The sequence below is a fragment of the Nansenia antarctica genome (assembly GCF_963989245.1).
Source record: "Nansenia antarctica genome assembly, chromosome: 6".
NCBI lineage: Eukaryota > Metazoa > Chordata > Actinopteri > Argentiniformes > Microstomatidae > Nansenia > Nansenia antarctica.
In genome coordinates, this window is record NC_137676.1 from 65,633,493 (window position 1) to 65,661,399 (window position 27,907).

The 27,907-nt window shown below is 43.9% G+C and overlaps 1 protein-coding gene across 1 annotated transcript in view; it reads right to left on the reverse strand.

Moving 5' to 3' along the window:
* Positions 1-10,144: 10,144 nt before the first annotated feature.
* The window catches only part of LOC308160841 (uncharacterized protein), a gene marked incomplete at its 5' end in the record, with an annotated part of 31,923 nt that continues 14,160 nt past the window's right edge, over positions 10,145-27,907 (reverse strand). Inside the window, 21 exons of the mRNA XM_080534776.1 lie at positions 10,145-10,309; positions 11,110-11,231; positions 11,408-11,545; positions 12,334-12,547; positions 12,746-13,099; positions 13,712-13,909; positions 14,081-14,908; positions 15,034-15,174; positions 15,389-15,427; positions 16,206-16,337; positions 17,138-17,257; positions 17,410-17,441; positions 17,622-17,752; positions 18,721-18,764; positions 19,136-19,234; positions 19,592-19,792; positions 21,864-22,186; positions 22,525-22,847; positions 23,465-23,494; positions 23,705-23,766; positions 26,285-27,824. Coding sequence (XP_080390902.1) covers positions 10,256-10,309; positions 11,110-11,231; positions 11,408-11,545; positions 12,334-12,547; positions 12,746-13,099; positions 13,712-13,909; positions 14,081-14,908; positions 15,034-15,174; positions 15,389-15,427; positions 16,206-16,337; positions 17,138-17,257; positions 17,410-17,441; positions 17,622-17,752; positions 18,721-18,764; positions 19,136-19,234; positions 19,592-19,792; positions 21,864-22,186; positions 22,525-22,847; positions 23,465-23,494; positions 23,705-23,766; positions 26,285-27,824 — 5,125 coding nt within the window. The 3' untranslated portion in view covers positions 10,145-10,255. The remainder of the gene's footprint in view (positions 10,310-11,109; positions 11,232-11,407; positions 11,546-12,333; positions 12,548-12,745; positions 13,100-13,711; positions 13,910-14,080; positions 14,909-15,033; positions 15,175-15,388; positions 15,428-16,205; positions 16,338-17,137; positions 17,258-17,409; positions 17,442-17,621; positions 17,753-18,720; positions 18,765-19,135; positions 19,235-19,591; positions 19,793-21,863; positions 22,187-22,524; positions 22,848-23,464; positions 23,495-23,704; positions 23,767-26,284; positions 27,825-27,907) is intronic.

Consider the following 27,907-nt stretch of genomic DNA (forward strand, 5'->3'; position numbering starts at 1 on the left):
AGCTGGAATAAAGGACTGTCCAAATCTTTTTGTACTTTGACGGGGGAGAACAAATCTGTGGCTGAACTTGCTCCTCATCCCTGCCAGCTCGCAGTACATCGGGTGGGAGGTAGTTTATGTACAGTATCTCATCTGCAGAAGTATAAGAGAAGCTATATCAGGAAACATGTGCAATGTGCAATATACAGTAAGAGCAAAGGTAGTAATGTAAATATCAGTAGTGCAACGGTTATAGAGTGATCACATTAACCATGGATGTGCAGCCATCAAAGTATTGTCATTGTCAGCATAGTATTGTCATTTTCATTGTCATAGCCATAGTATCCCAAGGGGGGGGGGGGGGTGATGAGAGTCATAGTCAAGTGTGTGTGTGTGTGTGTGTGTGTGGGGGGGGGTTAATAGTTCAGCGGGGTGTGTGCAGGGGGGGATTGTTTATCAGAGTGATAGCTCTGTGAAAGAAGCTGCTGGTATTGGACCTGAGGATCCTGTACTTCCTGAGTCTTTTAGATGGTAGGGGGGTCAAACAGTCTGTGGTTGTGGTGCGAGGTATCCTTGATGATGTTTGCCGCCCTCCGCCGACACCGGGTTGCCTGGAGGGACTCGATGGAAGGGAGTTTGGTGCCAAAGATGCGCTAGGCGGTTCTCACCTACTGTTGCAGGGCCTTCCGGTCGGACACATTGCAGTTACCGTTCCACACTGTGATGCAGTTGGTGAGGATGCTCTCAATGTTGCAGTGGTAGAAGTTGGTCAGGATCCTGGGAGACAGCTGGGCTTTCTTCAGTCTCCTTAGGAAGTATAGGCGCTGCTGCTTTGACCAAGGCAAAAGCAATAGTTGCAGTGCTAGTCAGTGAAGTTCTGGGTGGTGTAGTGTACATAGCATTTTCGGTGGTGACATTCATCTGTGTGGTCTAAATGGAGCTTTCACAATGAGAGGATGACAGAGGAAGGCAGTGGAGAGGAGGGGATGGAGGAGACTGGCTCTACTCACAGTTTCCTTTCGGATGCCTTAATCATGATCACATCACGATTACAAAAATCATCTTGAATGAGAAAACATTTAGGAAGCCTTTATCAAATAATCCCTATCAAATTAAAACATTCACATTTCTTCATATCAATAAAGAAATGGGTCACTTTGGAAATACTAACAAGAGACCTGGATAATAAAAAATATGAATCAAGACTCAAAGGAATAATAGGATCATGGTCAAATACTACAAAGCTCAGTCGGTCGTGTCAAAGAAGCGGGATGGGCTGTGTCTAAAGTAAACAAGCAGCTAATTCAGGGCACAACACGCTTTCTAGCTCATAGTCAAATAAGTTGCAAAGCATCCGAGAGGTGCTTAACTCTCATTCAAATGATTACATAAACATCAACGCCAAAGCAAGGAAAGCTATCGCTCAAAGGGGACGTCTAATGAGTTTCAGTGGAAATTTCCCATACAACAACAACAACAGCAACAACAACAACAACAACAGAGACATGTAAAATAAACCATCATCAGGCTGCCTGTCTCTCTCTCTCTCTCTGTCTGTCTGTCTTACCTCCACCTGGCCCAGGCTGCCTCCCCCCCCCCCCTCTCTCTCTCTCTCTCTCTCTCTGTCTTACCTCCACCTGGCCCAGGCTGCCTCCCCCCCCCCTCTCTCTCTCTCTCTCTCTCTCTCTCTCTCTGTGTCTTACCTCCACCTGGCCCAGGCTAATAGATATTGACATATGACAATTAGATTTTGCACAACGTATGCAGCACTCTATATCAAACATCCATATAATAGGCTACAATACATAATCAATAGTAGGGTTCTATTAAACACTGTTTTGTGAAGGCTACATTTTCAGTACACTTGGTTGAGGCTGGGGGCCACCATTTAAGAAACGAACAGAAGACTAACAATGTTTGATACCATTTATACTTGTGATTTACTTCATAACCTGCAGTGTAATGTACTACACGAACGCAAGACAAATACACACATACAGAGACAGGTGGGGCAGAGATTTGATAGGTAAATTACATCTCAGATTGAGAGACAGACACAACAACTTAACACGTCAGGGGAGAACTAGTGTAGGAGTGCTCCGTGAAGGTTAGGTAAAGTTTTGATTTTAGTTGTAGCTGTAAAATTCCAATCTGTAGTTCATCAAGTACAGATGTATTAGACAAATCTGGGAATTCTTAGTGTATAAAGGAGAGCAATATTGTCAAGTAAATAGGTTTATAAAAGGGTTACGGCTGCAATATGTAACGGTTGTAATGACTATGTTTATAGCACACAAACATATTGTTAGTTGCCAGCAGTGTTCTAGTGGAGAGGACTCACCGATTTCTGTCTTTCTGGCGGCTGCCCTTTTGAATCGTCCATGCATGCAGAAACACAACAGCTAATGTCTGACACTGCACAGCCATTTTGGGGGCATAAATAATTATTAGAGAGGATGTTGCTGTTTGGAACTTTGCTGTGGTGACCAGAGGTGACAGATTTCCAACAATTATTTTGACCAGATTTGTAAATCTAGTGAAATTTGTAAATATTGTTAAATATTACTAATTAATTACTATTTGAAAACAGCCCCCCATAGTATGCAGTACTCCATATCAAACATCCATACAACTTGAAGGCAGTACAAACACACACACATTTGATAGGTAAATTACACAGAGATTTGATAGGTAAATTACCTCCCAGATTGAGAGACAGACACAACAATTTAACACGTCAAGGGAGAACTACTGTAGGAGCGCTCCGTCAATCAAGGTTTGGTGAAGTTTTTGTTTTTAGTTGTACTGTAAAATTCTGTAGTTCATCATGTATTTGATGAAATATGGTACTGGTCATGGGTGTTCTAGGGAGAGGACTCAGTTATTTCTCTTTTTGGTGGCTGCATCTACGAATCGTGCATGCATGCAGAAACGCGACAGCTAATGTCTGACACTGCAAGTCCATTTCAGGGTTATGTATTATTATTCAGGGGGAAGTATTTGTTTGCAGCGGAGGCCAGAGGTGGCAGATTTCCAACAGACTTACACCCTGATCCTTTAATAGAAGAGGTTGATGTTACTTATCTAACCCTGTTGCATTGGGTTGGCTATAGGGTGATTCAATTGTGTACAATTGTGTGACATGAATACACGAATGGCAAAATTATGAATACAAACTGTGACAATTACTATGACATCATTCTTTTTGCTGTTGTGTACAAGTAACCAATCACTCTCTTACTCTTTTCTCTACAGATATCATCTTTCCACACGGTCACAAAACAATGTTCATTCGAGAGATGAACATTTCCAAATTGAATGATACTCTCATCCCTCCTCATGAGGTACCAGATTATGCCGGACCACTGGGTGTTGCTTCCTGTGCAATCAACATCATCCTGGGTCTACCCACCAATGGCTACGTCCTGTGGCTGATCGTGACCGGAGCTGGCGGGACCATAGCCTCAGAGTTCTTCGCTCTCAACCTGACCGTGTCTGAGATCCTCTTGTGCCTGTTCAACATCGTCTCCATAATAGAATTACACCTCCCACGTGGATCATTCCAACCGTCACCTTCTTTTTTTTCACACGGGTTATTGTTCACAGGTCGGTCCCTGTTCCAGTGCTGCATCTGTGTAGAGCGCCACCTGGCGGTGGTCCACCCTGCGGTCTTTCTCAAGTACAAACCCCTGAGGTACAGGGTGGGGTGTTGCGTTGTCGCCTGGCTTACGGTGCTTGGCTTTTGCTGTGCTTCTCTGGAGCTACAGTTTTCAACCATGATGTTCAACCTTTTACTTGGCGAGTTCATCGTCTATTTTGGGGTGATGCTCTTCTGCTGCCTGTCAGTTCTCAAAGTTCTCAAACGTCCTGGGCCAGGGGACGGGGAGAGGGAGGGGACAAACAACGTGAAGATGAGGGCGTTTAAGATCGTATTGATTATCCTGATGTCTACTGCGGTGACCCATCTACCATTTATTGTGATAGCAACTTTAATGAGATACATTTCAGACTTTGATTTTTTTTCAGCTGTATTTATAGATTTTGCCATATTTATGGTCTGTGGTTTTGTCCAACCCCTCCTCCACCTCCACAGGGTTGGGAAACTGCCTTGCATCAGGGGTCTCTAAATAGTCAGTGGAGCATAATTAACCCATGATGTACCAATATAAATTGCTAGCTAAACCTATTTTTTGTATATTGATGATATGTAGCTGATATGGAGCAATCAATGTAATATTTCTTCTGTGTTTTTAGTAGAGGAACAAAAAGAAAAAGCTATTCAGTGTAGATCTTGGAATGTAACTTGAAATCTGTAATGATTAACATATTTTTGTTTTAATATGGTGTAATGTATTGAGCATCTTTGTATGATGGGACAGATACTTCACAGCTGATTAATGTAGAAACACAGTAGAATCAGCCACTATGTGTGTTTTGTTTGTTTGTTAGCTTTTCCTTCTTTTGGATTTGGAAAACAGTGATTGCGCTTGAACATTGTCTATGGCTTTGATGTTGCTGAGACTCAATAAAGATAGATACTATGAACTCAGAGCATGTCTGTTTGTCATCTTTAAAATAAAGGTGTGTTATTGTGTTATCAAGTCAAATCAAAGGACAGTCTTAAATATTGTCAAAAATGTAATTGAATGGCAGAATACTTGCCCCTTAGTATGACCAGACCTGACCACCATATTTCATAGCAGCGTTTCTCTAGACAAGGCAAGTTTATTTGTTTATTTCATAAAGCAGGGGCAATTCAAAGTGCTTGAGCATAAAAAATACAGCAACCTCTACCCCATTATCATGTTCAGTTAAAGGCCAGGGCTGGTGCCCCGCGGTGGTGTAGCGGTCTAAGCACTAACCACTAGTGCAAGCTGCCCACCGGGGACTGGGATCGAATCCCAGCTCGCCAGATCCGGATATGGCCGAGGCACACACAGGGAGCGGCATATTGAGCGGCCGCTCCCGAGGGCGGTATAGGAATAGTTCCGGACAAAGGATCCGTCGCGCAACACCGCCCCCGGGGTGCCGGAATAACGGTGCTGGGCTCGAGGAGCCAGTCAGCTAGTCTGCCTGGCGATCTCCTCTGGGGCTGCCGGCCACGGGGTCGTGCGGCGGATCCCTCGCAATAGGCAGGGGATAATTGGATGCTAGGTTGGGTTCAATTGGCTACCAAATTGGGTGAAAAAGGGATAAAATCTGAAAAATATAAAATAAAATAAAATAAAGGCCAGGGCTAATCAACTAGCTAATCTAGCCCATACTTATTTAAATCAGGAGAGCAAATCAATATTCAAAGGAATAATAGGATCAAGGTCAAATACTACAAAGCTCAGTCGGTTGTGTCAAAGAAGTGGGATGGGCTGTGTCCAAAACAAGCAGAAAACCAGCAGCTAATGGCAGTCAAATCGTAGACAAATCAGCTGCTAGGAAAAGCAAAGGAAAGCTATCGCTCAAAGGGGAGCCAGAGGTCTATTGAGTTTCAGTGTAAATTTCCCATACTACAAAAACTACAAAAACTACAACAGACATGTAAAATAAACCATCATCAGGCTGCTTCTCTCCCTCTCACCCCCTCCTTCACCTGGCCCAGGCTGCTGATCCACATCGAACTTTACTAAAATGACTAAAAACATGAATAAACAAATGGGAAAGAACACTATATATTGAAGTCACCATCAGCCGCAACTTTTGCAGGAAAAGTTATTATTATTATTATCAATAACTTAGCAAGGACTGCTGAAGCTCAGAGACTGGAGTCTCTTGAAGCATTGATTGATGTGATACTACGGTTGATGAAAGTTCTCCTGGTTATGAGGCAACGCCCTGGCAAAAACCGATCTAATCATTAAGTTGCTGATCTACTGTACATGGCAAGAAACATGCCTGTATCCAATGCAAAACACTGGACTGAGATGAGCAACTCAGGACTAGTGCCGGACAGATCCATTTAATAAACCCGGTGTATTGATTGAGAGCATCATCCTTTTCTTTGGGAATAATATTGCAGTAAAAACAGGGATTGAAATGTATGAAGCTAGCATTATTTCAGACAGGGCACATCCCATTTCCAAATCCCATTTCAAATGGGATTTTACCACTCCCCCTCGTTTTGGAGTGCCACTCGCTTTTCGGCTTGCCCCTCTGAACAGAGTCACAACGATAATACAATGCTTATCTTAATTTAAAAAATCTTTATTAACGAAGACTAGAATTGTCACTATCTTGCTGAAGATTCTCAATGCATTCTGGAAAGTTTCAACACTATTTTAACCCTTGGTTTGGAATGTGCATCTGTAAGAACTATAGCCCTACCACTTGGCCCTACCCCTACCCTACACGTGAACGCGCAACACGGAGGGGTAGGGATAAAATGTAGGGCCAAGGGGTGAATTGGGATTGGGCCTACAGCACAGCTGTCCGTCAGTTGAAAGGACAGGATGTATGCATAAAACCATCTGTTGCATGTTCAAGGGACAAGGTTTAAAAGCAGGTTAATTAATTAATAATTTAGCCATTTAGCAGACGCTTTTATCCAAAGCGACTTACAATTACGAATTACAGGGACATTCCCCCTGGAGTAACTGAGGGCTAAGTGCCTTACCCAAGGGCATACTAGTAGTGGTGTGGCTTCAGGCGGGATTTGAACTCACAACCTTCCCATCAGGGTTCGAGTTATAAGCTGATCTCTGTGGGGGTCTCCAAAATAACAGTGCGAAATGTTCTCATGCACGCGTGAATCATGCCCACACAGCGATGGGACTTAAAAGTTTTAATTAGCTATAGGCAGTAGCGGATTAAGGTGGTCAGTGGCCCTAGGCTACTCCTTTGTGTGAGGACCCCCCGCCCCCATACACAAGCCTCCCCCCTCCCCAAAATATACAACTCACGAGCACCCTGCACACACACCACTCATAATGCTTTACCATAAAACACTTAAACACTTTAATAACACAATAACACAACAGTGTTAATAATGCAAAGAATAAAAAAAAAAGTTCAGTGCATTCAGTTCTGTCTCTATTGCTCTCCTCTCCCGTTGTCTCTCTGTTACTGTCCTGTTGTCCGTCTCTCTGTTGCTCCCCTCAGCTCTAAATGACAGAAATGAATTAGCTAATTAGTTGGCATGTAAACATATAGTTAGGGTTGGGTACAGTTTGGGTTTTATTCGATACCGGTGACAAATCGATACTTTAAAAACGGTACCGGTACCGAAACATCATCCTCATCCTCATCCTCCTCCTCAAATACCAACATATCCTGACGCTACAGCTGCAGGCTACTCATTTCACCACATCAACAGCCCCACATGAAACAACAGCTATAAAAGCGATAATCACACATGTATCTCGGCCAATAATTGTGTTATTTTTGCTATACAGAAGGAGCGAAAAATACATGTACACTAGGTTAGTAAAAAGTAAAAGCCACCTTACCTTTACGGAGACAAGATAGACCTGTTTGGTCTGTTTTCAGTAGGCTGCGGTCGCGGTCCTGGAACCCATGATGCTGACGTCCGATGTCCTTTCTTTATCCAAGATTGGATGAACGGGAGAGGGTCAAAAAATGGCCTTTTTTTGGGCGGCATGGTAGCTACTGTATGTATATACTCCTGTATAGCTAATGAATGAATGTTTGCTTCTCAATAATAGGCTAGGTGCACGATCTCACTACTTCCTGAAAGGCAACTGGTATATGAACATATCCTGTCTCACTCTATTGGTTTAATTGATTAATCAGCTGTGCACTGTGTGTTCCAACGGTTTACCGCACAGCTGATTAATCAACCTTTTGCTGTTGCACAATATTCTACTGCGCCCCATGGTGTCTTGGTGGTGAAGTGCAGGCAGTCAAAGGCCTACTGTCATTCACAGGAGATTAATGGTGCGCGTAGCTCTTTTGGAAAACGTGTTTATTTTACAATATTTATAATATAAATTGAATAATATTCATTACATTGACATTTTGATCAAATAATAGTTGTGGTAATGTATTATTAGCGACCCCCACAGATTTTTGATTTTACTGCCTTCATGGGAGCTCAGAGAGTCTCAGACCATCTCTATTGGCTCCCACATAACTCGAACCCTGCTTCCCATCACAAGTCCAACTCACTATCCACTAGACCACCACTACCCCAGGAGGTTCACACTCCACCAGTTAAACAGTGTGACATATTTATATTGGCTATGAGAGTAACATTTCTTAGTCGTCCCACCCAACTCCTACTTACAGGGGGCTCAGTCATGGGCCTACCTGCCATTATTTTTTGTTTTTATATCTTATGGTCGTTTAAACTGCAGGGGGTTATTCCATCAACGTTGCTTAAGGAGGACTTAAGGACTTCAGGAGGAAAAAGTCCGAGATCCAGCCCCTGCTCATCGACGGAGAGCGTGGAGAGAGTCTCAACCCTCCGATTCCTGGGGGTGCACATACAGGATGACCTGTCCTGGAAGAACACAACAGCCACCATCAAGAAGGCACAACAGCGGCTCTACTTCCTGAGAGTCCTCAGGAAGGAACACAACAAGCAGGAGATAATGGTGGCCTACTACCGCGGCGCAGTGGAGAGCATCCTCACCTACGGCATCTGCAACTGGTTCTCCAGCTGCACAACCGCGGAGAGAAATGCGCTACAGAGTCGTGAGAACAGCCCAGAAGATCACCGGCGCCCCCCTCCCCTCTCTGGAAGAGCTGTACAACACACGCTGTCTCAGGAAGGCCTCCAAGATCTCCAGAGACCCAACCCACCCTGGGTACGAACACTTTACCCGGCTGCCCTCGAAAAGGCGGTACAGGACCATGGCCGCAAGGACAAACAGACTGAAGAACAGCTTCTACCCCAGGGCCATCCAGGCCCTGAACACAGCAAAGACCTAGGTTCTGGGCCCTGGACAGTCTGGACGGATTGATGGCAGCTGCTGGACTGAAAAAATCAGGTGTAGTGCTGAGGCACAAATATGTACATTTCTAGCCTGCAAACTGCGACACTTTAAATGAATGTGCAATAACACTATGTGCAATATGACAACCCTAGTCGTCTATCTGTACAGTATAGTATAGTGGATAGTGTACATAGCCTTTATTTATGTAAACCAGCTCCTTCCCTTCTTGTGTTTTTTTTTTCTTTCCTAGCACCAGGGGAGCCACCCCTCCTAAAATTTCGTTGTTTGGTACCTGTACTATAGCAATGACAATAAAGACCATTCATTCATAAGGACAATCCAGGCTTGTTTTGATAAATCTTGCGAGATTTACCCCAAAAATCCAGCCTTATTTTGATAACTCTCACAAGACTTAACAAAATAAGCCTGGATTTTCCTTTAGTGATGTTGATGGAATACCCCCTAGGTCAGGAGCTATATAGAGCAGAGCCTTCCAATTACACCAATCTCAAATCTTATTACCAGTCATATTAAATAAATGGTTAAACTGGCATGAGTGTCCTGACTGAATTGGAGGAAATGAGACAGACACAAATAACAAAAAAAAGATAAAGAAACACATATTTTCATATGCAAACCAAACCTGAAATCATTCTTGCTCATAAGCTGTATTAATTTACCACATTATTCAGTTGTGTTACAGCTGTTAAGGTAATGATCCATGCATGAGGTGAAATGCAAATACCTTCCATTTCCCTTTTTGCACATGGTTGCACATACATACCACAGCCCTGTGGAATTGGCAGTATTCAAACCAGCTTACACTGTTAACATAAGGATAATCCTATTCTATTACCACTTATCATTAGGTTAAGTTGGATTTTATGTTAGATACAGTACAACACTTAAATGAAATGATTGAACACAGACAAACATTTACTAAAACAGTTTCAGTAAAAACTGTTTTTATTTTATTATTATTTTTTATTTCTACACATCTCCATCGTTACAGAACTCTCAACAAAATCATATTTACATCAGAAAGAGCCTGGGGGGTATTCCATCAATGTCGCTAAAGGAAAATCCAGGCTCATTTTCTGGTAAGTCTTATAAGTCTGGTACGTTTTAAATAAGCTTAGATTTTCCTTTAGCAACGTTGATGGAGTAACCCCCCAGGCTCCCCCCCCCTGGAGTAACCCCCCCAGGACTCTATCCAATAACATGAAAAATATGCAGTCAGAATGCATCACTCAGAAAAATAAATCCTTAAAAAAAAAAAAAGAGCCTGGACTTATGGAAAAGCTAAGTTACAAACAGAACAAGGGAGACAGAAAAGTGGAGCAAGAGAGGTTAAGTAGAGGAATGAATCAGTCAATCAGTCAAGTTTCAGCTCAGCTTGCTGCAGAGTGGCCGTCTTCCTTAGCCTTCCACTTCTCAAAGGATTTCTGGGGACAAAAATATAAATCGAATGATAATACTTCCTCATACAGTACACATGCATAGCAGCACCACTGACCACCTATACAGCGAACATGATCGTGATCATGTTTCCTACACACTTGCAATGATGAAATACTGAGGATCTTGGTACGGTGCTATACAGTACATACGAATGTTGTTTGTTTTAAAGTTCAAACAGTACTGTCAAACAGGGCATGAAAAAAAACGTTTTGGTCTACCAGCCAAGGTGCCTGGGTGGATGAGAAAATTCACCAGCCAGTCTAACTTTTTACTTACCAGCCACATTTCTTTTAAACCATTAAGCAATGATTTTAAAAAACAAAAAAACACATTAGCATGACTTCTGACGCATGAAAATTACCACAAAATATTTTCTCCGGCATGTTTTCATTTCATGTGTGAAAGAAGTGTGGATAGACGTGCAGCAGTTACAGTCAGCTGTAGGAAGCAGGAGCGTTGTCACAAATGTTGAATCAACGGTGTCCATAATAGTTTCGTTTTTTAAACTGAAGCATAATATTCGCTACCCGCCACAGTGGCTTTTAAGATTTACAGACTTTCCCACCAATTCCAAAATCTACCCACATTTGCCGTGTGGCAGGTGTTCATGTTTTGCCCTGACTGTAAAGGGGTTACACATTTCAATAGTACAGTTTTTTTTTTTTTACTGAACATGCAGATATTTGTACATAATTAAGACAATTATTTCCAATGGCCTACTATTATTTTTGTTTGTTTGAATGTTCCAGCATTGCCAGTTTTCCTCACAGTGCCTGTCTCTTACCTCCAGGTTCTGGTAGTGTTTGAGGCTCCTGCCGTGGGCGCTCTGGGCATCCTCAGTTCCACTGTAAAACTTGGCACACACCTTACAGAAGAAGCCGGTCTTAGGCACCAGGAACTCCATGCCTGTCAGTGTACAAATGGATCAGAAGCAAAAAAAAAATCTGCTTTTACACATTGATGATAACGCTGCATTTCCTACCAAGTGGACGTGGACAAGCAATTCCTTAAAAAGTTGTCTAAAAAGGCTTTTGGTGCACAAATAGATTTGCTTAACTAGTTTAGCACAAGACGTGTCTCACCAATAGGGCTGTCAGAGTTGAAGGCTGGAATGCTGTAGTCGCCATGAAAGAAAGGCTCTCTCCTCTGCTTCTTCTCCAGTGACTCCTCCTCCTCTCTCTCATCCTGGGATTTTCTCTCCCTCTGGCGCTTTGATGTCACTGTGGACCAAGAAGTTGTTGACGGAGGAACACATTATTACTGAAGCCATAGAAGCATACCTTCTGACTACCCCACTGCACTGTGTCTCCAGAAACACCTACTTCCCCCCTATACCGTTTCTCCTGAGACATCTACTAACCCCATGTACTGTTTCTCCTGTTTCAATAAAAAAAAACTTCCTTTTTCTAGCACGACTACTACCAATTGCCCCTGGCCTGAGAGGCATTGAGTACTTTTCCTGCTATGACTGGTGGATAGACGATTCCCTTACTTAGTCAAATGTATTGATTGTAAGTCGCTTTGGAATAAGGCGTCTGCTAAATGCCAAAAATGTAAATGTAGAAGCATACTTCTCACATCAGATGTGGATGGTCAGTTCCCACACCCTCGATTCCCATGTCATGGTTCAATGCTTCTCAGTCACTATTGTACTTTGTACCATAACCACACAACAGTCATCGAGATCAAGTTGGTTACAATTTATTTCTCTACTTCTACGTGCAACCACAACTGTTTTGCATTAAAATGAGTAACCAGCTTTGCCTCAGATTTACAACAAATCGGTGACCACTAACATGTTGGTGAGCATGTCCTAACCTCTTATTAACATCACCATCTCAACCAGTATTGCACATTGAGTGGGTTACTGTAATCCTACCACTAATACATGTGGATATTTTACATTGTTGACATAAGCCAGGCAGGAAAAACATCAAACCTAGGATAAAATTGGCAAACTATACAAGGACAATTATGATTATGACTGTGGATGAATTTACTTCATTACCTTTACCAGGTGCTCTCCTTTCCTCCTCTCCACGCCTCCTCTCTTTTCCTCCCTCCACCTGTCTGACCTGGTCCACGGTCACAAAGGTTGCCCTGTGAAGATCCTTCACTCCTCCACCCTCCTCTTCCCCTCTGAGTGAAGCCTTCGTGTGACCCTTCACCTCAGACTCCTCAGTGACTTCACCGCTGCTCGCCTTGTCCACGGTGACCCGAGGCTAAGAGGAAGTAAGCCATGTAAGAGGCAGGGGGAGATCAGGGTCATGTTCAAATAGCCTTCATATACTCTTAGCATAAAGTGAAGAGAAGATGGAGTGCATGACACCATTCAAACAGGGCACATTCTTTAAGTGTTTCACATGATCTACTGAAGTATATTAAAGCATCTCACTTCAAGTCAGAATATCCAGACTGACCTCATAGATGACTTCATCCTGACAGACTGAAACATTCTCCTCTTTGATTCCCTCTCGTGTCTTCACAGACCCTGCCTTTGTGGTTCCTATTGAGGGCGGCGACTCCTCCTCCTCCTCTTCCTCCTCCTCTGCCCTCTCAAGTTTTACCGTCACCTGCATCTGCGCCATGTCCTCTGGAGCCTGTTGCTCCGACACCGGGGCTGGTGAGGTCGTTGTCTCTTCAACGGTCACCTCAGGTATGTTCAGAGCTGGGCGGGGCACCTCAGCTACATCCCCTACCTCATCCACCGTCACAAAGTCCTCCATGTCGAAGGCCATGGCCTCCTCTCCGACATCATCCCCCTCCCCCTCCTTCTGGGAGGGAACACAGGGAATGCACCAGTTAACATTCTGAACACTGTTTCCTAAATGTGATGACAGCTGGTGAGGGGGGGGGGGGGGAAAGTCAGCAATCGTGGAACCTCGTAAATCCCCCCTCAAAAAGGTTTATTTTCAACAAAATGTTGAAATGTCTAGCAAGTGTCATTGATTTCCGTTTTTTTTTTATTTATTTTTTTACATTTTTCAGAATAAATGTGCTTCATGCCTAATTCCATTGTTTGTTATAGACCAGGGGGGGAATTCCATCAATGTCGCTACAGGAAAATCCAGGCTTATTTTGACCCTAACCCTAAGTCTTGCGAGATTTATCAAAATAAGCTTGGATTTACCTTTAGCGAAGTTGATGGAATACCCCCCTGGAGACACCATCAATGTTTGTTTTGAATGTGGTTTGCATGGTGGAGCAGAAGAGCGACAGGGTATGTCTGTGGACGTTACTGACGCATTTGCATAACCACTGAATGAAGAAGCAATTTTGCGTCCGCTTAAATGCAAATTACTGGTGTTAAGACCTTTTTGTATGCATGTATGTGTAATTATTTATTATAGATAAGATGATTCTGGCCTTAAACACCAGCTTCTCACCTGTAGCTTGAGGCCCTCAGCCACCCAAATTGTTTTGGGTTTGTCTTCTCTCTTGGACTCAGACTGTGAGCCCTGCCGGCTCCTCTCTGAACCCATGGACAACCTCGACCCCCCAGAATCTGAGGAGCCCTCCCTGTGGGACGTCCTCCTCTCCTCCTCCGTCTTCTCCCTTCTTCCCTTCCTCTGTTCAGATGTATGCTGTTGGGATAAAAACATAAGAATCAAGCATAAATCTGTGTGCAGCCCAGTTTTTCTTCAAATGCACTGCATTCACATTCCGTGAACCCAGCATCAGTATTATTACATACCACGTAATATTTTAGTTTTAACTGAAGTTTTTTTTTTTTTTTTTTTTAAACTTGCTCTTACCTTTAGTCCTGAAGGGGGGGGTGCCTGTTCCTTACTGGCCTGCTCAGCACTGGCTCTGCTTAAGGACCTGGCCCTGCACTCCTGGAGCAGGGCCTTCAGCATCTCCGGGGTCACCTTGGGAAGGCTAGGAGGGGCCTGGCCAGTAACCTGCTCAGGGGTGGTCTTATTGGAGGAGGCTCTGGTCCTGCACTCTTGTCGTAACGCTGCCACCAGTTGTGACATCATTTTCGGAGGCTCTGCTGGAATTTTTAGCACATTCTTGGCCGAGTCTGGTTCGGCTGCTTGCAGACTAGTCTCTGGGACGTCTTCTTTATCGTTATCGGCAGCTTGCGGAGTAGTATTTGAAACGACGGCTTCAGTCTCTTCAGAACGTGTTGAAATGTTAGTACCCGGGACATCCGCTTCAGTAACATTGGACTTTGTTAAAATGTTTGCGACCGTGTCTGTGACTTCATCTTTAATCTGATCTACAGGTGAATCAGTCTTCACTTCAGTAACCCCACCACAGCTCCCTTCAGTTGGCTGTAATGATGACCCATTAGTGTCCTCTTCCTTTACTTCAGAAATAGACTCTCCGTCTGGTGCAGAATGAGGTGACGAGTCCTTCTCTCCACCAGAGGGTGCAGTGACCAGTGTCTGACTGGCGTTACCATTCGCTGGAGCCGCACCAGTACTCTTGGGATCAGCAGCCGCCATTTTGTTGTTGCTTTTTTTGGGGTCTGGCTTCCGGGAGAAAGCGAGTGGCTTGTTCTGGATGACACATGGGTACTTAAAGAAGCGCTTGTACACGGACAGGGCGATGTTCGGTGTCGCCATCTCAAAGATGATCTGGCGGAAGTGGGTAACGGAAGGTGAAGAATTGAGGTTGGGTCCACACAGACACTTGAATACACACACTAAACTTTTTTTTTGCACAGGTAAATACACAATATGGGACACTGCCAAAGACTTACTGTGCTGGAGTCGTTGTGATTGAGAACCAGAGTCTGTTTGATGGCGCCAAAGCGCTGGACAAGCTTCTGGACCTCTTCTGGGCCAGTGGGCGTGGCTGGGACGTTACTGACCACTAGCAGTCTGTACCAGCTGACTGGCGCCTTTAGCCAAATGAAAGCAATGCTTTATTTAGTCATTATTTATGACAACACTAATCTGTTTAGGGTCTAGAATCCAGAGAAATTGTATAGATCTTATTCACTTTTTCAACTGCAGTGCCTACTCGGGTGCCTTAGCAAAAACATGGTACCCCAAACATTAAAATGACCATTAATTACAGAGGGAATTCAGTATTTTCAGCATGCCAATACTCACAAGAGGGCTGTGTTCCATTATCGCTCCGTAGAGTGCCACCTAAAATAAAATAAAATAAACTTTATTTTCATCATACACATAGAATATAGCCTGTAGACAATGCAATGAAATGCTTAGGGCAAGCTATCCCCTCAACAATGCGAAGAAGACCAAGACCAAGACAATGACAGTCCTGCAGTGATAAATGAAATAATGAGGATCATCAACAGAATATCAGTCATTTCTGGGTTGTGCCCCCAGGATATAAAACATGGCCTGCCAACTGATTATGGAAAGATGGATCCTTTTTCTCTCTGTAAATAACCTTAAACCATATTATACAACAGTTAGTTCCGACCAAGTAATTTGATTGGACGAGAGGCATTCCATGAGTGCTGATATACAGTATAACAGCACTGGGACTTTTAACTATATGTATCACTCCACCGCACAGATGTTCTATTAAATGACCGTTAATTAGACTACATGTTTGTGTTCACGTTACTAGGCAACCGTCCATTTGAAGTTCAGTTGTGAAACAATTTTTTGTTTATTTTTATGATTAAATAAACAAACAAATCATAATCTGTTGTCGCTTATTACTGTTAACTAATAAATTGCGCTGTAGAACTTGTATAAAAGCAATATCACACTCAAGGTCGTGCTGTTATACTGAATATCAGCACGTCTGTGATCGTCTTCGGTACTCGGCCAGCGGCCTCGTACCTACGACCGAATCATAGCCGTGCTGATATTCAGTATAACACACTCCCTCTCGTGTGATATTGCTTAAATATTTCAGTTAGGAGTTCTGTGTGTTGGCATCTCTCAAGCCTACCGGTGTGCTGAGTTCCACAGGTTGCCTCAGGTGTTTCATTATCAGCTGATGGTCGTTGATCCGGACAGGGCTGGCAGTGTAGACCTTCACCATCTCCTGAGCTGACTCCATATCAGGGAAAGTGACCAGAGCCTGGAGAGCAGAGGATCGTTAAAATAAATAAATGAATAAATAAAAAGATCTCAATGGGAAAGTCCCACTGGTGTTTCATGCAAATAGTTGGCAAATCAAATGTCATCGGTCGTGCACATCGCATACATCCGTAAGTGAGGTCGTGAAATGCATTATGAATCTCGCTCCTCGTACAAAAGGAAATAAATCAATAAATCAAGTCATTTTTACAATGGTAGTTAATTTACAGTGTAGTGCAAACGTTCTGCTCCATCAGAAGATAAGAACTTGAGATGCCACTATCAAGCTGTGTAGACTTCAGAGACACGCATAGATTTGTTGAGAGATTTTGGCACTGGGCAACACAGGGATTGTCAGTAGAGTACTGTACCCACGCCTGCCCGTTATACACACACACACACACACACACACCTGACAATGTAATCTATATTAGTTTTACATGCTCTATTTTACAGCCTACATAATTATTGTTCAACTTTTGTCTTTTCCAAAAAATTTGCTAATATATTGTTGTTTATTATTTAATTCTTTTTAAATAATGGTTGTTTTTACCTTTATGTCCTATGCACCAGCGACACAAAGTAAATTTCCTGTATGTGCGAATATACTTGGCAATAAAAATTATTCTGATCTGATTCTGATACAGTCTCACATCAAGATGTGCATGGTGGATGGCGTGGCAGCTCTGTAGCAGTGAGTTCAGAGGCTATAACGATTTCCAATGGCACATATAAATCATTGAAATAAGTGTTGAGCTCAATATGAAACAGAGTTCAAAGGGAAGACTTTCAGCAAAGTACCTTCTTCTGTTCTGGTGCCATGATGATCTCAGTGGAAGCTGCGAAAGGACAGACTAATTCAGAGAGGTCACTTGTGGAGAACCCGCTTCCAGGAAGTCCAAGGATCAGGACCACACCCTTCTGCAGGTCAGAGCACAGGAAGTAATGACCATATTAAGATGTGAACCTCTAAAGACGCAATTATGTGTAATGTCCAAAGTCCAAAACTAAAATGAGTAAGGTTGTGTGTGTGTGTCTGTGTGTGATTGTCTGTCGATATCAGATGAACATACCTCGTTTGATATTTTCTGGCCAACTTTAGTTTCTGAGGGAAACACAACACCAGTATTAGTTTTACAATTTTGTAATCCTGTATTTTAAATTCCTATTCCACTTACAGTCTGAATGTCTAAGTGAGCATATGTTGTGCCCTGAGTGCCTGTGACCTGACAGGGATGGTAAGGGTCATCAAACAACAATAACTTTGTACGGTGTGGAATCTTACCCGGGCCGTGGTCCACTTTGTTGGTCTTAGTGGGGCAGGGCTCAGCAAAGCTCTTACCCGGGCCGTGGTCAACTGTGTTGGTCTTAGTGGGGCAGGGCTTAGCAAAGCTCTCAGGCACACATACGACTTTCCTACTGAGAATAACGACACATTAGTGCAGGACTTGACATTAAGCTTTTTCAGGTACTTGTCCTTGTCCATCTTTTACTTGTCCGAGAGCTCAAGTTACTTGTCCAAATATGACGCGTGTGTGTGTGTGTCGGTCTACAGCTCTGTACATAAATAAGATATGAAGATATAATCAATACAAAACATGTGCCAAAGACTTCCTTCTTTCATTTGGTATGACATTTATACCATTGTGATGTATTGTGCCCAGTAAATGTTAAGACAGCGTGTGACAACATACCCCTCGCTCCCCTACTCAGCGGACATAGATTTTTTTGACAAGGCAGCATACATTGACATGGCAGCATACATTGACATGGCGGCAGCTACATTGACAAGGCAGCTACATTGACAAGGCAGCATACATTGACATGGCAGCATACATTGACATGGCAGCATACATTGACATGGCAGCAGACATTGACATGGCAACAGACATTGACAAGGCAGCTACATTGACAAGGCAGCATAGATTGACAAGGCAGCATAGATTGACAAGGCAACAGACATTGACAAGGCAGCTACATTGACAAGGCAGAAAAGGCTCGGCAGCCAAGTGTGCGTCGCCTAGTGCGGGGTATGATCAGTGTCGGAGCATCGAAGACACGTGCAGGGATGTAGGTCAGTTAGGTAGGCAGGAGCCAGGCCATGGAGTGCCTTAAAGGTGAAAAGGAGGACCTTGAAGGAGATTCTGTATTTTATGGGGAGCAAGTGAAGGGTGGGGGTGAAGCGCTGCCAGGGTTTAATTGTCACATGCAAATTAATTGAAGCACTATTTAGCATGTCTGTCAGCCAAGACTAAGGGTGTGTTCATAAATACGCTCTGGAAATCTGCTCTTGTTTCAACTGGTTTACCCTGCACCCTAAATGTAGATGCGTGAGGTGCAGGGGGGGGGGCAAATAAAGAGGCGAGGGGTAACAGACGGCTTACCCCTCAATAATGACAGGTATCGTATGCTCCTCCTGAACTTGAACCTGCAAAAACAAGAACTAAAACTGATGAAATTGAAAAACACATTCTTGTCAAACATGTCAATACATCCAATGTCAATACATTCATTTTTCTTATCTTGAGACACAGGGGGTTAAATGGTAAATGGGCTGCTCATATAAAGCGCCTTATTCCAAAGCACTTTACAATGGCCTCTCATTCACCCATCCACCCACACGGCCTGCTCACTGGGAGCAATTTGGGATTCAGGACACCTCAAGGACACCTCAACACATGGACAGGAGGAGCCGGGCATCGAACCACCGACCTTGTGATCATTAGACGCTGGCTTTACCTCCTGAGCCACAGCCTCCCTAGGGTTGAAATGACCTTGGTACAGAATAGGGACACGCACCTCGTCTGCAGACGCGCTGACAGGGTGGTCACGTATGGAGAGGGTGAGGCATGCTGCCAAAGCTTGGCCGTCGTTCGCTCTCTCCATGCTCACGGAGGCCTGAGGGAGAAAGACATTGGATAAGCATGTATATTATTACCATTACTTTATTATTACTTTCTTTACTTTATTCTATTATTGTTGATTTTGTACCTTGCTGCAGTGCCAATGTTGAAGAACCTAAGTCTAAGAATTGTACTTGTGTATCTGTACATTGGATGCAATAAAATAAATTCTGATTCTGATTATTAGCATAAGAAAATAATATTTACATAAAAACTGATATTTGCAGGATAAGACTGGCCATTTTCTGATCTCCAGTTAGAATTAAACCTTTAGATACTATCGTTCAGTACAAAAACAAGACAAAAACATGCATATTATGAAATTAGCTGTTTTAAAAACTTTTGTACACACGCTCTTATATTGCCCCTCTTCCCCTTCCCCCGTGTTTGGAAAGAGTATGATGTTGTTAATCTCGCCAAAGGACTGCACCATATTCGTCACTTCCTGGTACGAGGTGTCGGCAGGGAGGCCTGTCAGGTAGACCAGAGGGCACGCGTCTGGAGACGACGACAGCAGCTGCTTCCTCTTCTTCGCTGGTGGTGCTTTTGCAGCCTGCAAACAGTGGAAAGTCTCTAAACAAAATGCTCTGGTTGCCTGTGAACGTTCAAGGAGCTGAGTGCCAATTCTATTCCAATATTTCTGTCATAATAAATGCTTTTCAATAATCAACAACAATGCTGCTATTGCGACTGCCCAATCAATATTGCTGTTGTGTCCTGGGGGGTATTCCATCAATGTCGCTAAAGGAAAGTCCAGGCTTATTTTGATACATTTCATGAAACTTATGGCGCTTTTCCACTACAGGGCCGACCCGGGTCGGCCCTGGTCTTTAGCCTTTCTCCACTACTTTAGCCTTTCTTCCACTACAGGGCCGACCCGGGTCGGCCCTGGTCTTTAGCCTTTCTCCACTGCCAAAAGTACCCGTGCCATTTCTGGTACCGGTGCCGAACAAGAACTAAAATAGTTCTTGTTCGGGATGGGTAGCGAAAGGTACCAAAGGTACTTTTTTGCCAGGCTGCGTGTGACGTGTGACGCTGCACACCGTTGATTGGTCAATGGAAATCGTCATCCCATGTTCATAGATTTCTTCGCTAAACGCCATCTTTAAATACCACAACAGATTTCGCTCTCGGAAAATGTCACTTACTGTTTCTGTAATAACTTATTAATAAAGATTTGAAAGATTATGCTAACCATCGTATTATCTTAGTTTAATGTCATTTCAATGCATCATAGAACTTTTATTTACAACAAGCATAACAAAAAAAAATCGCTATTATGGCAATGTCCTGTGCCTATGCTGTTCCTCAGTCCAATGGAGGAAGCATGATACTCTCAAGTTCATCTCGCTTTGATGTATTAAACAATCTAAGCAATCTAATCAGAGCAGTTGTTATTATGCCATATTATTGATGGATGTGCCCTTTTTGATGGAGAGCAGTGAGCGGATGACTGGATGTGAGCATGTATTTGACTACTGCCGATAGATTCGCGTCTTGCTCCGATTTTACAGCGTTCCTTCAAACTATCGTAATTCATGAACTATATGCCCAATCTAAAAAATTCAAACAGTTTCTGAAAGCAGAGAAGTTGCACTTTTTGAACAGTTGAACTTTTTTAGGCTTATTACGGTAGTTCACCAACAAAAAAAAGCACAGTGCTCAACGTGTCAGGAGAAATAAAAATAGAATCGGGGCTTTAACACATGTCGGCATTTCCCTGGTTGCGAGATCTAAACTAGTCTACTAGAACTGAAAGCGGCAAGTAACAGGCACTTAACGTTACATGTTGTAAGGCTGATCTGTGCACGATAGTGCTGCATTTTGACATAATTCTTATCGCATTTCCCCCCGCTGATCTGTATAGCGGGCGGGGGAATCTTATGACACGTAAGTCCTCCTACAGTCCCGGGTCGTTCCTGTATAGTGGAAAACGTCTCGTACCCGGGAACTTTTCAAAAGCGCGCCGAGGCGAGCCGTGCCGTACCCGGGTCGGCCCTGTAGTGGAAAAGCGCCATTAGCAAACAATCTGGGTTTATTTTGCGAAGTATTGTGAGGCCGGATTTTCTTTTTGTGACGTTGATGGAATACCCCCCTGCTGCTACACACTACACCACCTTATGTTATTGTTTATTATTATTAGGCTATATCCGCTTGTTAAGTCGTGACGTATTTCCGGGGCCAACGTTGGCTGAGGCGCTGTCTTCGAGATGCCGAAATAATAATAATAATAAATTATATTTATATAGCGCTTTTCCGAGGCTCAAATACCCTGACAATATGGAGAAAACGGTAAAGTGCTGTGTCCCTTGTTGTATGAATAGATCCGAGTCTAAAAAACTATTAAACTGTCATTCTACCGCTGTAGTTCACAGGTACTCCGGTGCGGAGAATTTCTGATTTGGACTCGGAAATGGCTAAACGTCACTTTTGACGTCAGACTTAACAAGCGGATTGTCTGATTGTTGTTAGACATTGTTGAGGAGCTAGCTTGCCCTAAGCATTTCATTGCATCGTCTACGGCTGTATTCTACGTACATGACAAACTTGGATTTGAGTTGACAATGTAGGTAAATACTGCGTAATAACTCAAACAAGGAAATATCCAAAATCTAGGGGTTCACCTCAGACTGCTGGCCTGCCGCCGTTTCCTTCGCAGCCACAGATATAACTGGCTTTGGACCCTTGGACCCGGGCTTTCCTGCCGCCGGGGACGAGGACACAGAGGAAGGCGGACGACGGGCCTGTCTGGACTGACAGGTTGGTGACTTGCTGTTTGAGGATCGTCCCTGGGAAGACAGGGAGGACTCACGTTTCCCAGAACCCCCGGCTCGACTGCTCTGTCTGTTGGCTTTGACAGTAGAGGAAGACGGGCCGAATGCGTGTTTGGCCGAGTCGTCACGGGAACGCTTCTGACCACCTCGAGATGAGCTTCCAGTAGAAACGCCTAGACGCAAGAGGAAGATGAGTCAGGGAGGGTGGACATAATAAACAAATATCCTTGTTGATTTACAAGAGAGCGCAGGGCAGACGTTACAGTGCCATGGCAACGGCACTCAACTCCATTCCTCCCGCATTTAACTGTACAGAAGCAGGCCTGCTTGGGTTAGGGTTAACCCCTATGGAGGAGTAGACAACCTGTGCACTTCTCCACTTCTGTTCTGACTACCAGGAGTGTCTAAGCACCTACCTGAGGAACACCTGCCCACCTCTCATGTACCAGAGACCCTTACCCCACACACAGACTTACGTGAGATCTACCTGTGAACCCAAATAGTCACTTACCTGACGATTCACTGGTCCTTTTCTCCACCCTATGACTGTTCAAGGAGGATCCTCGGACGGGCTGGGAGGGGCTGCTCCGACTGGAGGAGCGGGTTGGAGAGCGGCGAGAGTGTCCGTGAGTCTGATGGTGGTGATGCGGGTGCTGAAGAGGGGAGTAAGACCTTTTGTGATGATGTCGCTCTGAGGGCGGAGGGGGGGTCCGCCTACGTCGATCTGGTGGGGGGGTGGGGGACCAGGAGAGGGAGCGGGAGACGGAGCGCGAGGGGGAGCGGTCCTGAGACTGCCAGGTACCGCGGGCATCCTGGGCTGGCAAAGGCTGCTCTCTAGTTTGGGCGGAGGGAAGGGGAGGCAAATGGAGAATATGATAGTGTTATATTTATATATGTGACACGGTCTGGTGAAAAAGTAGGGCACGGTCATTTTTCTGTTTTTTTACAGATTATGAAAGTGCAGATAAGCCTTCAAATGATGTGTAATACATTGAAATCTGAAAATAGTTAAAGAAGATACGCTTATTTGAATATCGGTACAACTCAAACGGAGAACTGGAGAAAACCGCTATAAGTCAAAACACACGTTTGCAACCATCGTATTGGTAGCTACATAGCAGCTAAAAAGAAAACATTGCTATGTACTAACATCTAACTGCATGTTTAGCACATCAAAACATGCTGATAGAACATCAACATGCTAAAAACACATAATTAGATGATGACACAGTCCTCCACAGCTTTTGAACACGTTGAAAACGTAAGTTTGTTTACTAGCCATGTATCACTAACCCAGTAGCCTATGAAGCAAGACAACAATCCAATTCACTAATTATAAGTATTTAGTGATCCTAAAACTGTATATTGAGTGGGCTCTTCAACACTTAAACCTTCCTAATATGAAGAAGAAGAAATAACTGAAAACACTTTTCAGTGTAACACTTACTTACCTTGTCAAATAGTGTTTCCAGTGCGGGTACCTTGGTGGAAAAAAAACATTTTTTTGACATGATCAATTAGTGTATTTCTAAATTGTGGAGTTAAAGCAACTAAACGGTTTCGTTTTTACTTTTTACGAAAGTGAAACATGATGTTTTCTGTATTGTTCACCCTGAGTGGCGGGACAGCCGATTGGCTGTCTCACTTATGACGGATTGCGGTTTTAAGGTGGTGCATCTAAAAGGACTGACCTGTTGCGGAGGTCTCTGCAGCTGGCTGTGTGGTTAACTGTGTTCACGTGTTCGGTCCAGTCCTGAGAGAGAGAAGACAAACAGAGAGAGAAAGATCAGGGTTAGACAGGGAGGTGTTGTTCACCAGAGGCCAATAGATACAATCACATTTACAGTGTCACCCTGTAATGCCTATGCGTGTGTAGTCAAAAGAATTTGCCACCACAATGTTGCATTTTCTTATCCACACACACACACACAATCTAATTGAGTCAATTTAATATTCTACTTCGCATCAAACCCATAGCAAAGAAAGTACCAAATAAAATGGAAACATAATTTGGAAAGGAGCGATAACGATCTAGGTCTTCTGTCTATATTGCCATTTTGGGGATTTCATTTTTATATTCAAACAGCACTGAGATCAAAAATGTTTCGGTACACAGCAGTAGAAAGAATATGGTACAATGTTCGCCCTTCTCACCACTTGCTGCGCTAAGATAACAACGTTCAGCTTAGGCAGATGTTTTCCAAGTCTTCAGTGAACTTCACGTTCATCTTCTTCATCTTCGTCATTAGCTGACTACTTTTTTCTGCCAAATGTTTTTCAATCTTTTATTTCTTTAGTTCCTCTGCTTTTGTTTTATGTCTTAAACGTGGGCTTCAGTGATATAACAGTAGCATAAGTAGCAGGGTGAATTCCCCTTGGTGTCCACCAGCACCAATGTCACTAGCCAAAATAAAGGAATTTTATAGAATAGAATTTAAAGAAATGAATAGAATTCACTCATTTTCGATGGAAAGCATCGACAATCGGAACCTGGCTGGCAAAGCGACAAGTTCAGTTTAACTTAACCAAACTCAAATAATCAGGGATGATTTCCAGGCAATAACCACTCAGAGGGAAGCTTGCGTCAGTTCAACCTAGCTAGTTCTGTATAGGCTACACATAAGTTTCAATACCAAACATATTTGCCAAGCATGCTGTTACAATACAACTAGCAGAAATAATGTAATAGTGAAGTAGTCTGTCGGGCTGCTGGTGGACTTCTGTGATTCCAAACACAGACCTCGGTGCAAATAGTATTTGAAATGCAACCATTTCAAATGGTGTTTGACTGGGCATTTATGCTTCAGCCTGCCTGGAGTGTGAAATGGGAGGTGTTTTCTATTGTGGGACTGTTTCATTTGCACTCCTTGCACTAGGACAGCTCAATCAAGCACAGCTTTCTTTCAAATACTGTTTGAACATGGGTCTGCTTCGGACACAAACAGGCAAGACATTTGACCTGTTAGTCTTTAGCATTACCATTTGCATTATGCTGCGCATGTGCACAGCAATGCCTTGTGATAGCTGTGTGACAAAATTTTTTAATGTCTTGCTACACACTGCATTTGTTTGTCGGACGTCTTCCTTCCTCTTATGGCTGCCTCATATCACTGAATCTACTTTTAATCATCAAACAGTTGACTCAAAGAGAAATGGTTCAAAAGAGCAATTCCCTGATAAACACCAAGTGCTTTGCAGTTCACCATCAAGTACAATTGTTTGAGATTGCTTTACAAATTGGAAAGAAGCCGTCTAAGGCTTGCATTTAGTTAGTTAGAGTTGGCTGTACATGGTCTATTTTTGGTAAATTCTTTATTGACTTTCAAGACGTTGGAATGTAGAGGGAACATGACAGAATCTGATATTCTTAGAAACAAATCCTGTTCGGTGCACAGATATATTAAATATACACTAGAGAAGCTAAATTGCTAGGCTAATTGTTTCCCTCCATTTATTCCTTGAGTGTATATAGTGTATGGTTGTCATACTCCTATGACCCAATATCAATCAATTTTTCATTATTATTATTATTAGGGTATTATTATTATCTTTCCTCCATAATGTAACGTTTTAACAGATGAAGCTAATCATTTCCTATAATTCTTTAATCCATTTAACCTTTAATCTTTATTTCATTACCTGCCTATGCAACAAAAACATCAGTTTTCTTTTCTTCAGTAAAATGTCTATTAATGTGAAGTGGTAGTCATATGTGTGGTGGCCTGGGAAAACCCTTCACATGGTGGCATTTTGACATTTTCATTTTTTTACATTTCCATAAATTAGAAGTTCTCAGCTATTCATAACTGGTTGAATGACTGAGATAGCCCTTTATTTTAAAAAGTTATGAGCATTTTAATGTATCATGCCAAAAAAAGTGAAAGGTGAGAAATGCTGCCCCCGACTCCTTTCTCCTCTGGGTCGGGGGAGGAGCCTATGCAGATCGGCCGGTCTCGTTTGTCTGCTTGTGATGCGGTGTTAGTCTGCTCGCCTCGTCGGTAAAGTATAAGTACTTTCTCTTTTGTTTTCTTAAAATGTTTATTCACCATAATGTAGTATGGAGTTCAAAGTACTAGAATACCACATAATATCAAAATCGCCGAAATAGGACATTTCAATCTATTTTTGCTCTTTGCCACAAACGAACGCCAGCGACATCCGACGGGTTTTCCCAGGCCACCACACATATGGTTACGATTTGCAATGGCATTGGGCCTTAAAGTCAGCTCTGCTTTTTAAAACGCTTGATGTACATAGTACAGTGCACTCACCTTGGCCCGTTCACACACCACGTCACACAGGGAGCAGGTATGGGGGTACACCTTTGGAGGGTCAGCCGAGAAATCGCTTATCATGGTAGGTGTAGGTAGCTTCTTGGTGCTGCCAGAGTTTTCTTTGAAGCTTGAGGGTCTGGACGGTTTCGATGACTCGCTCCTGGTTTCTGACGAATGACTTGTTTTGGATCTGTGCCGGCCCGACCAAGTTTTTGACGTCGCCTCTCTGACAGGCGTCCGTGCCCTCGTGTGAGTCTCTGGGCTGGGTGTACGCCTCTTGTAATCCTGTACACGTCGTTTTGAGTCTGAAGAGTCATTTGAGTGGTGCCCCTTGGGGGATTCGGTTTTATGATTTACGGATGACTTGTACTCTGCCTCTGCTTTTGGTTTTTCCTTTGAAAATCGTACGTGTTTGTAGTCTCTGCTCTCCTCTGACGTCCGGCTCAGATGCCCGTAGTCGATGACTTTACCCGCGGTCTGAGTCACACTGAGAAAACTGGGGATGTCGGGTGAACGAGAACGCGGAGGGCACAGTTGAGACGGAGAAAGTGGATGTTGCGGAGGTGGCCGGTCAGGAACGGCAGGAACGGTTTGAGAAAACGGGGCGTTCCTTTTGTGTATCTGTATGTCCCTTAGAATATAGGGTAGAGTGTCTGGGGTTAGCTGGTCGTCAGGGTAATGACTCAGGAGCTCTAGGTCCTCGTTTGAGAGGCCGAAGCTGGCCAGGATGCTGCCTGCGCTCTCGGTTGCGTACAGACCTTGTACGTCCCCACCATGCGAATGAGCCGGTTCAGTGAAAGGGATGCTCCAGCCTGGCATGCCTCTTGGTGGTCCACTTGAAGGGTTGGCATGGGATGATTGCGGAGGTGGCTGTTGGGCAAATAGTGTACTAGCTGGCTGGTATTTGGACCAATCCACTCCTCGCTGTTGCTCCGGTTGGTCGTCAGAAGTGAGCGGGGCAGGGTGGGTGTGAAAGGCCATACCGCGAGACGGAACAGACATGCCATCTGACCTTTGACCCTGCCCTTCCCTGCGTAGACGCGGGTCCGTAAGCTGCTGCCGGGAGATCTGGTTGAGCAAATGAACGTCCTTTTCCCTCGCTCCCTGTACGCGTACAGAGAGGGCGGACTCAAGCTCCTCAGGGAGCTGTATCGGCGGCGGGAACTGGGTCAACTGGTAGTTCATCATGTCTGACCCCCGACCCTGTGCCGATTGTTGTGCGAGGGTCCTGGGTCGGGAGAAAGGCGCCCCCTGTGGATGAGCCTGGTACATAGCTTGTGGGGTGTTGGCGGCTGTCGTCTGGAGCAGGTTGAGCAGGGCCAGGGGCGAGGGTGTCAGCTGGTTGCCCTGGTTACTGGCCGCAATGGCGGTCAGCTGTTGCAGAGCTAGCTGTGCCTCAAACTGGGCCAAGCGTAGAGCCGCAGCACCAGCCGGTCCAAACAGGAAGTGGGGACCCCGTCCACCAGTACCGAAGGCAGCTCCGCCCAAACGGAGAGCGGGAAGGAATGGCAAGTGACTGTCTGTAAGCAGCGAGAAGCTGATAGGTGGAAAAGTAGAGACAGGATTACTGATACTGGGCTCCTTAGATTACATTTTAGGTAAGATTTTTTCTTCTTTAGC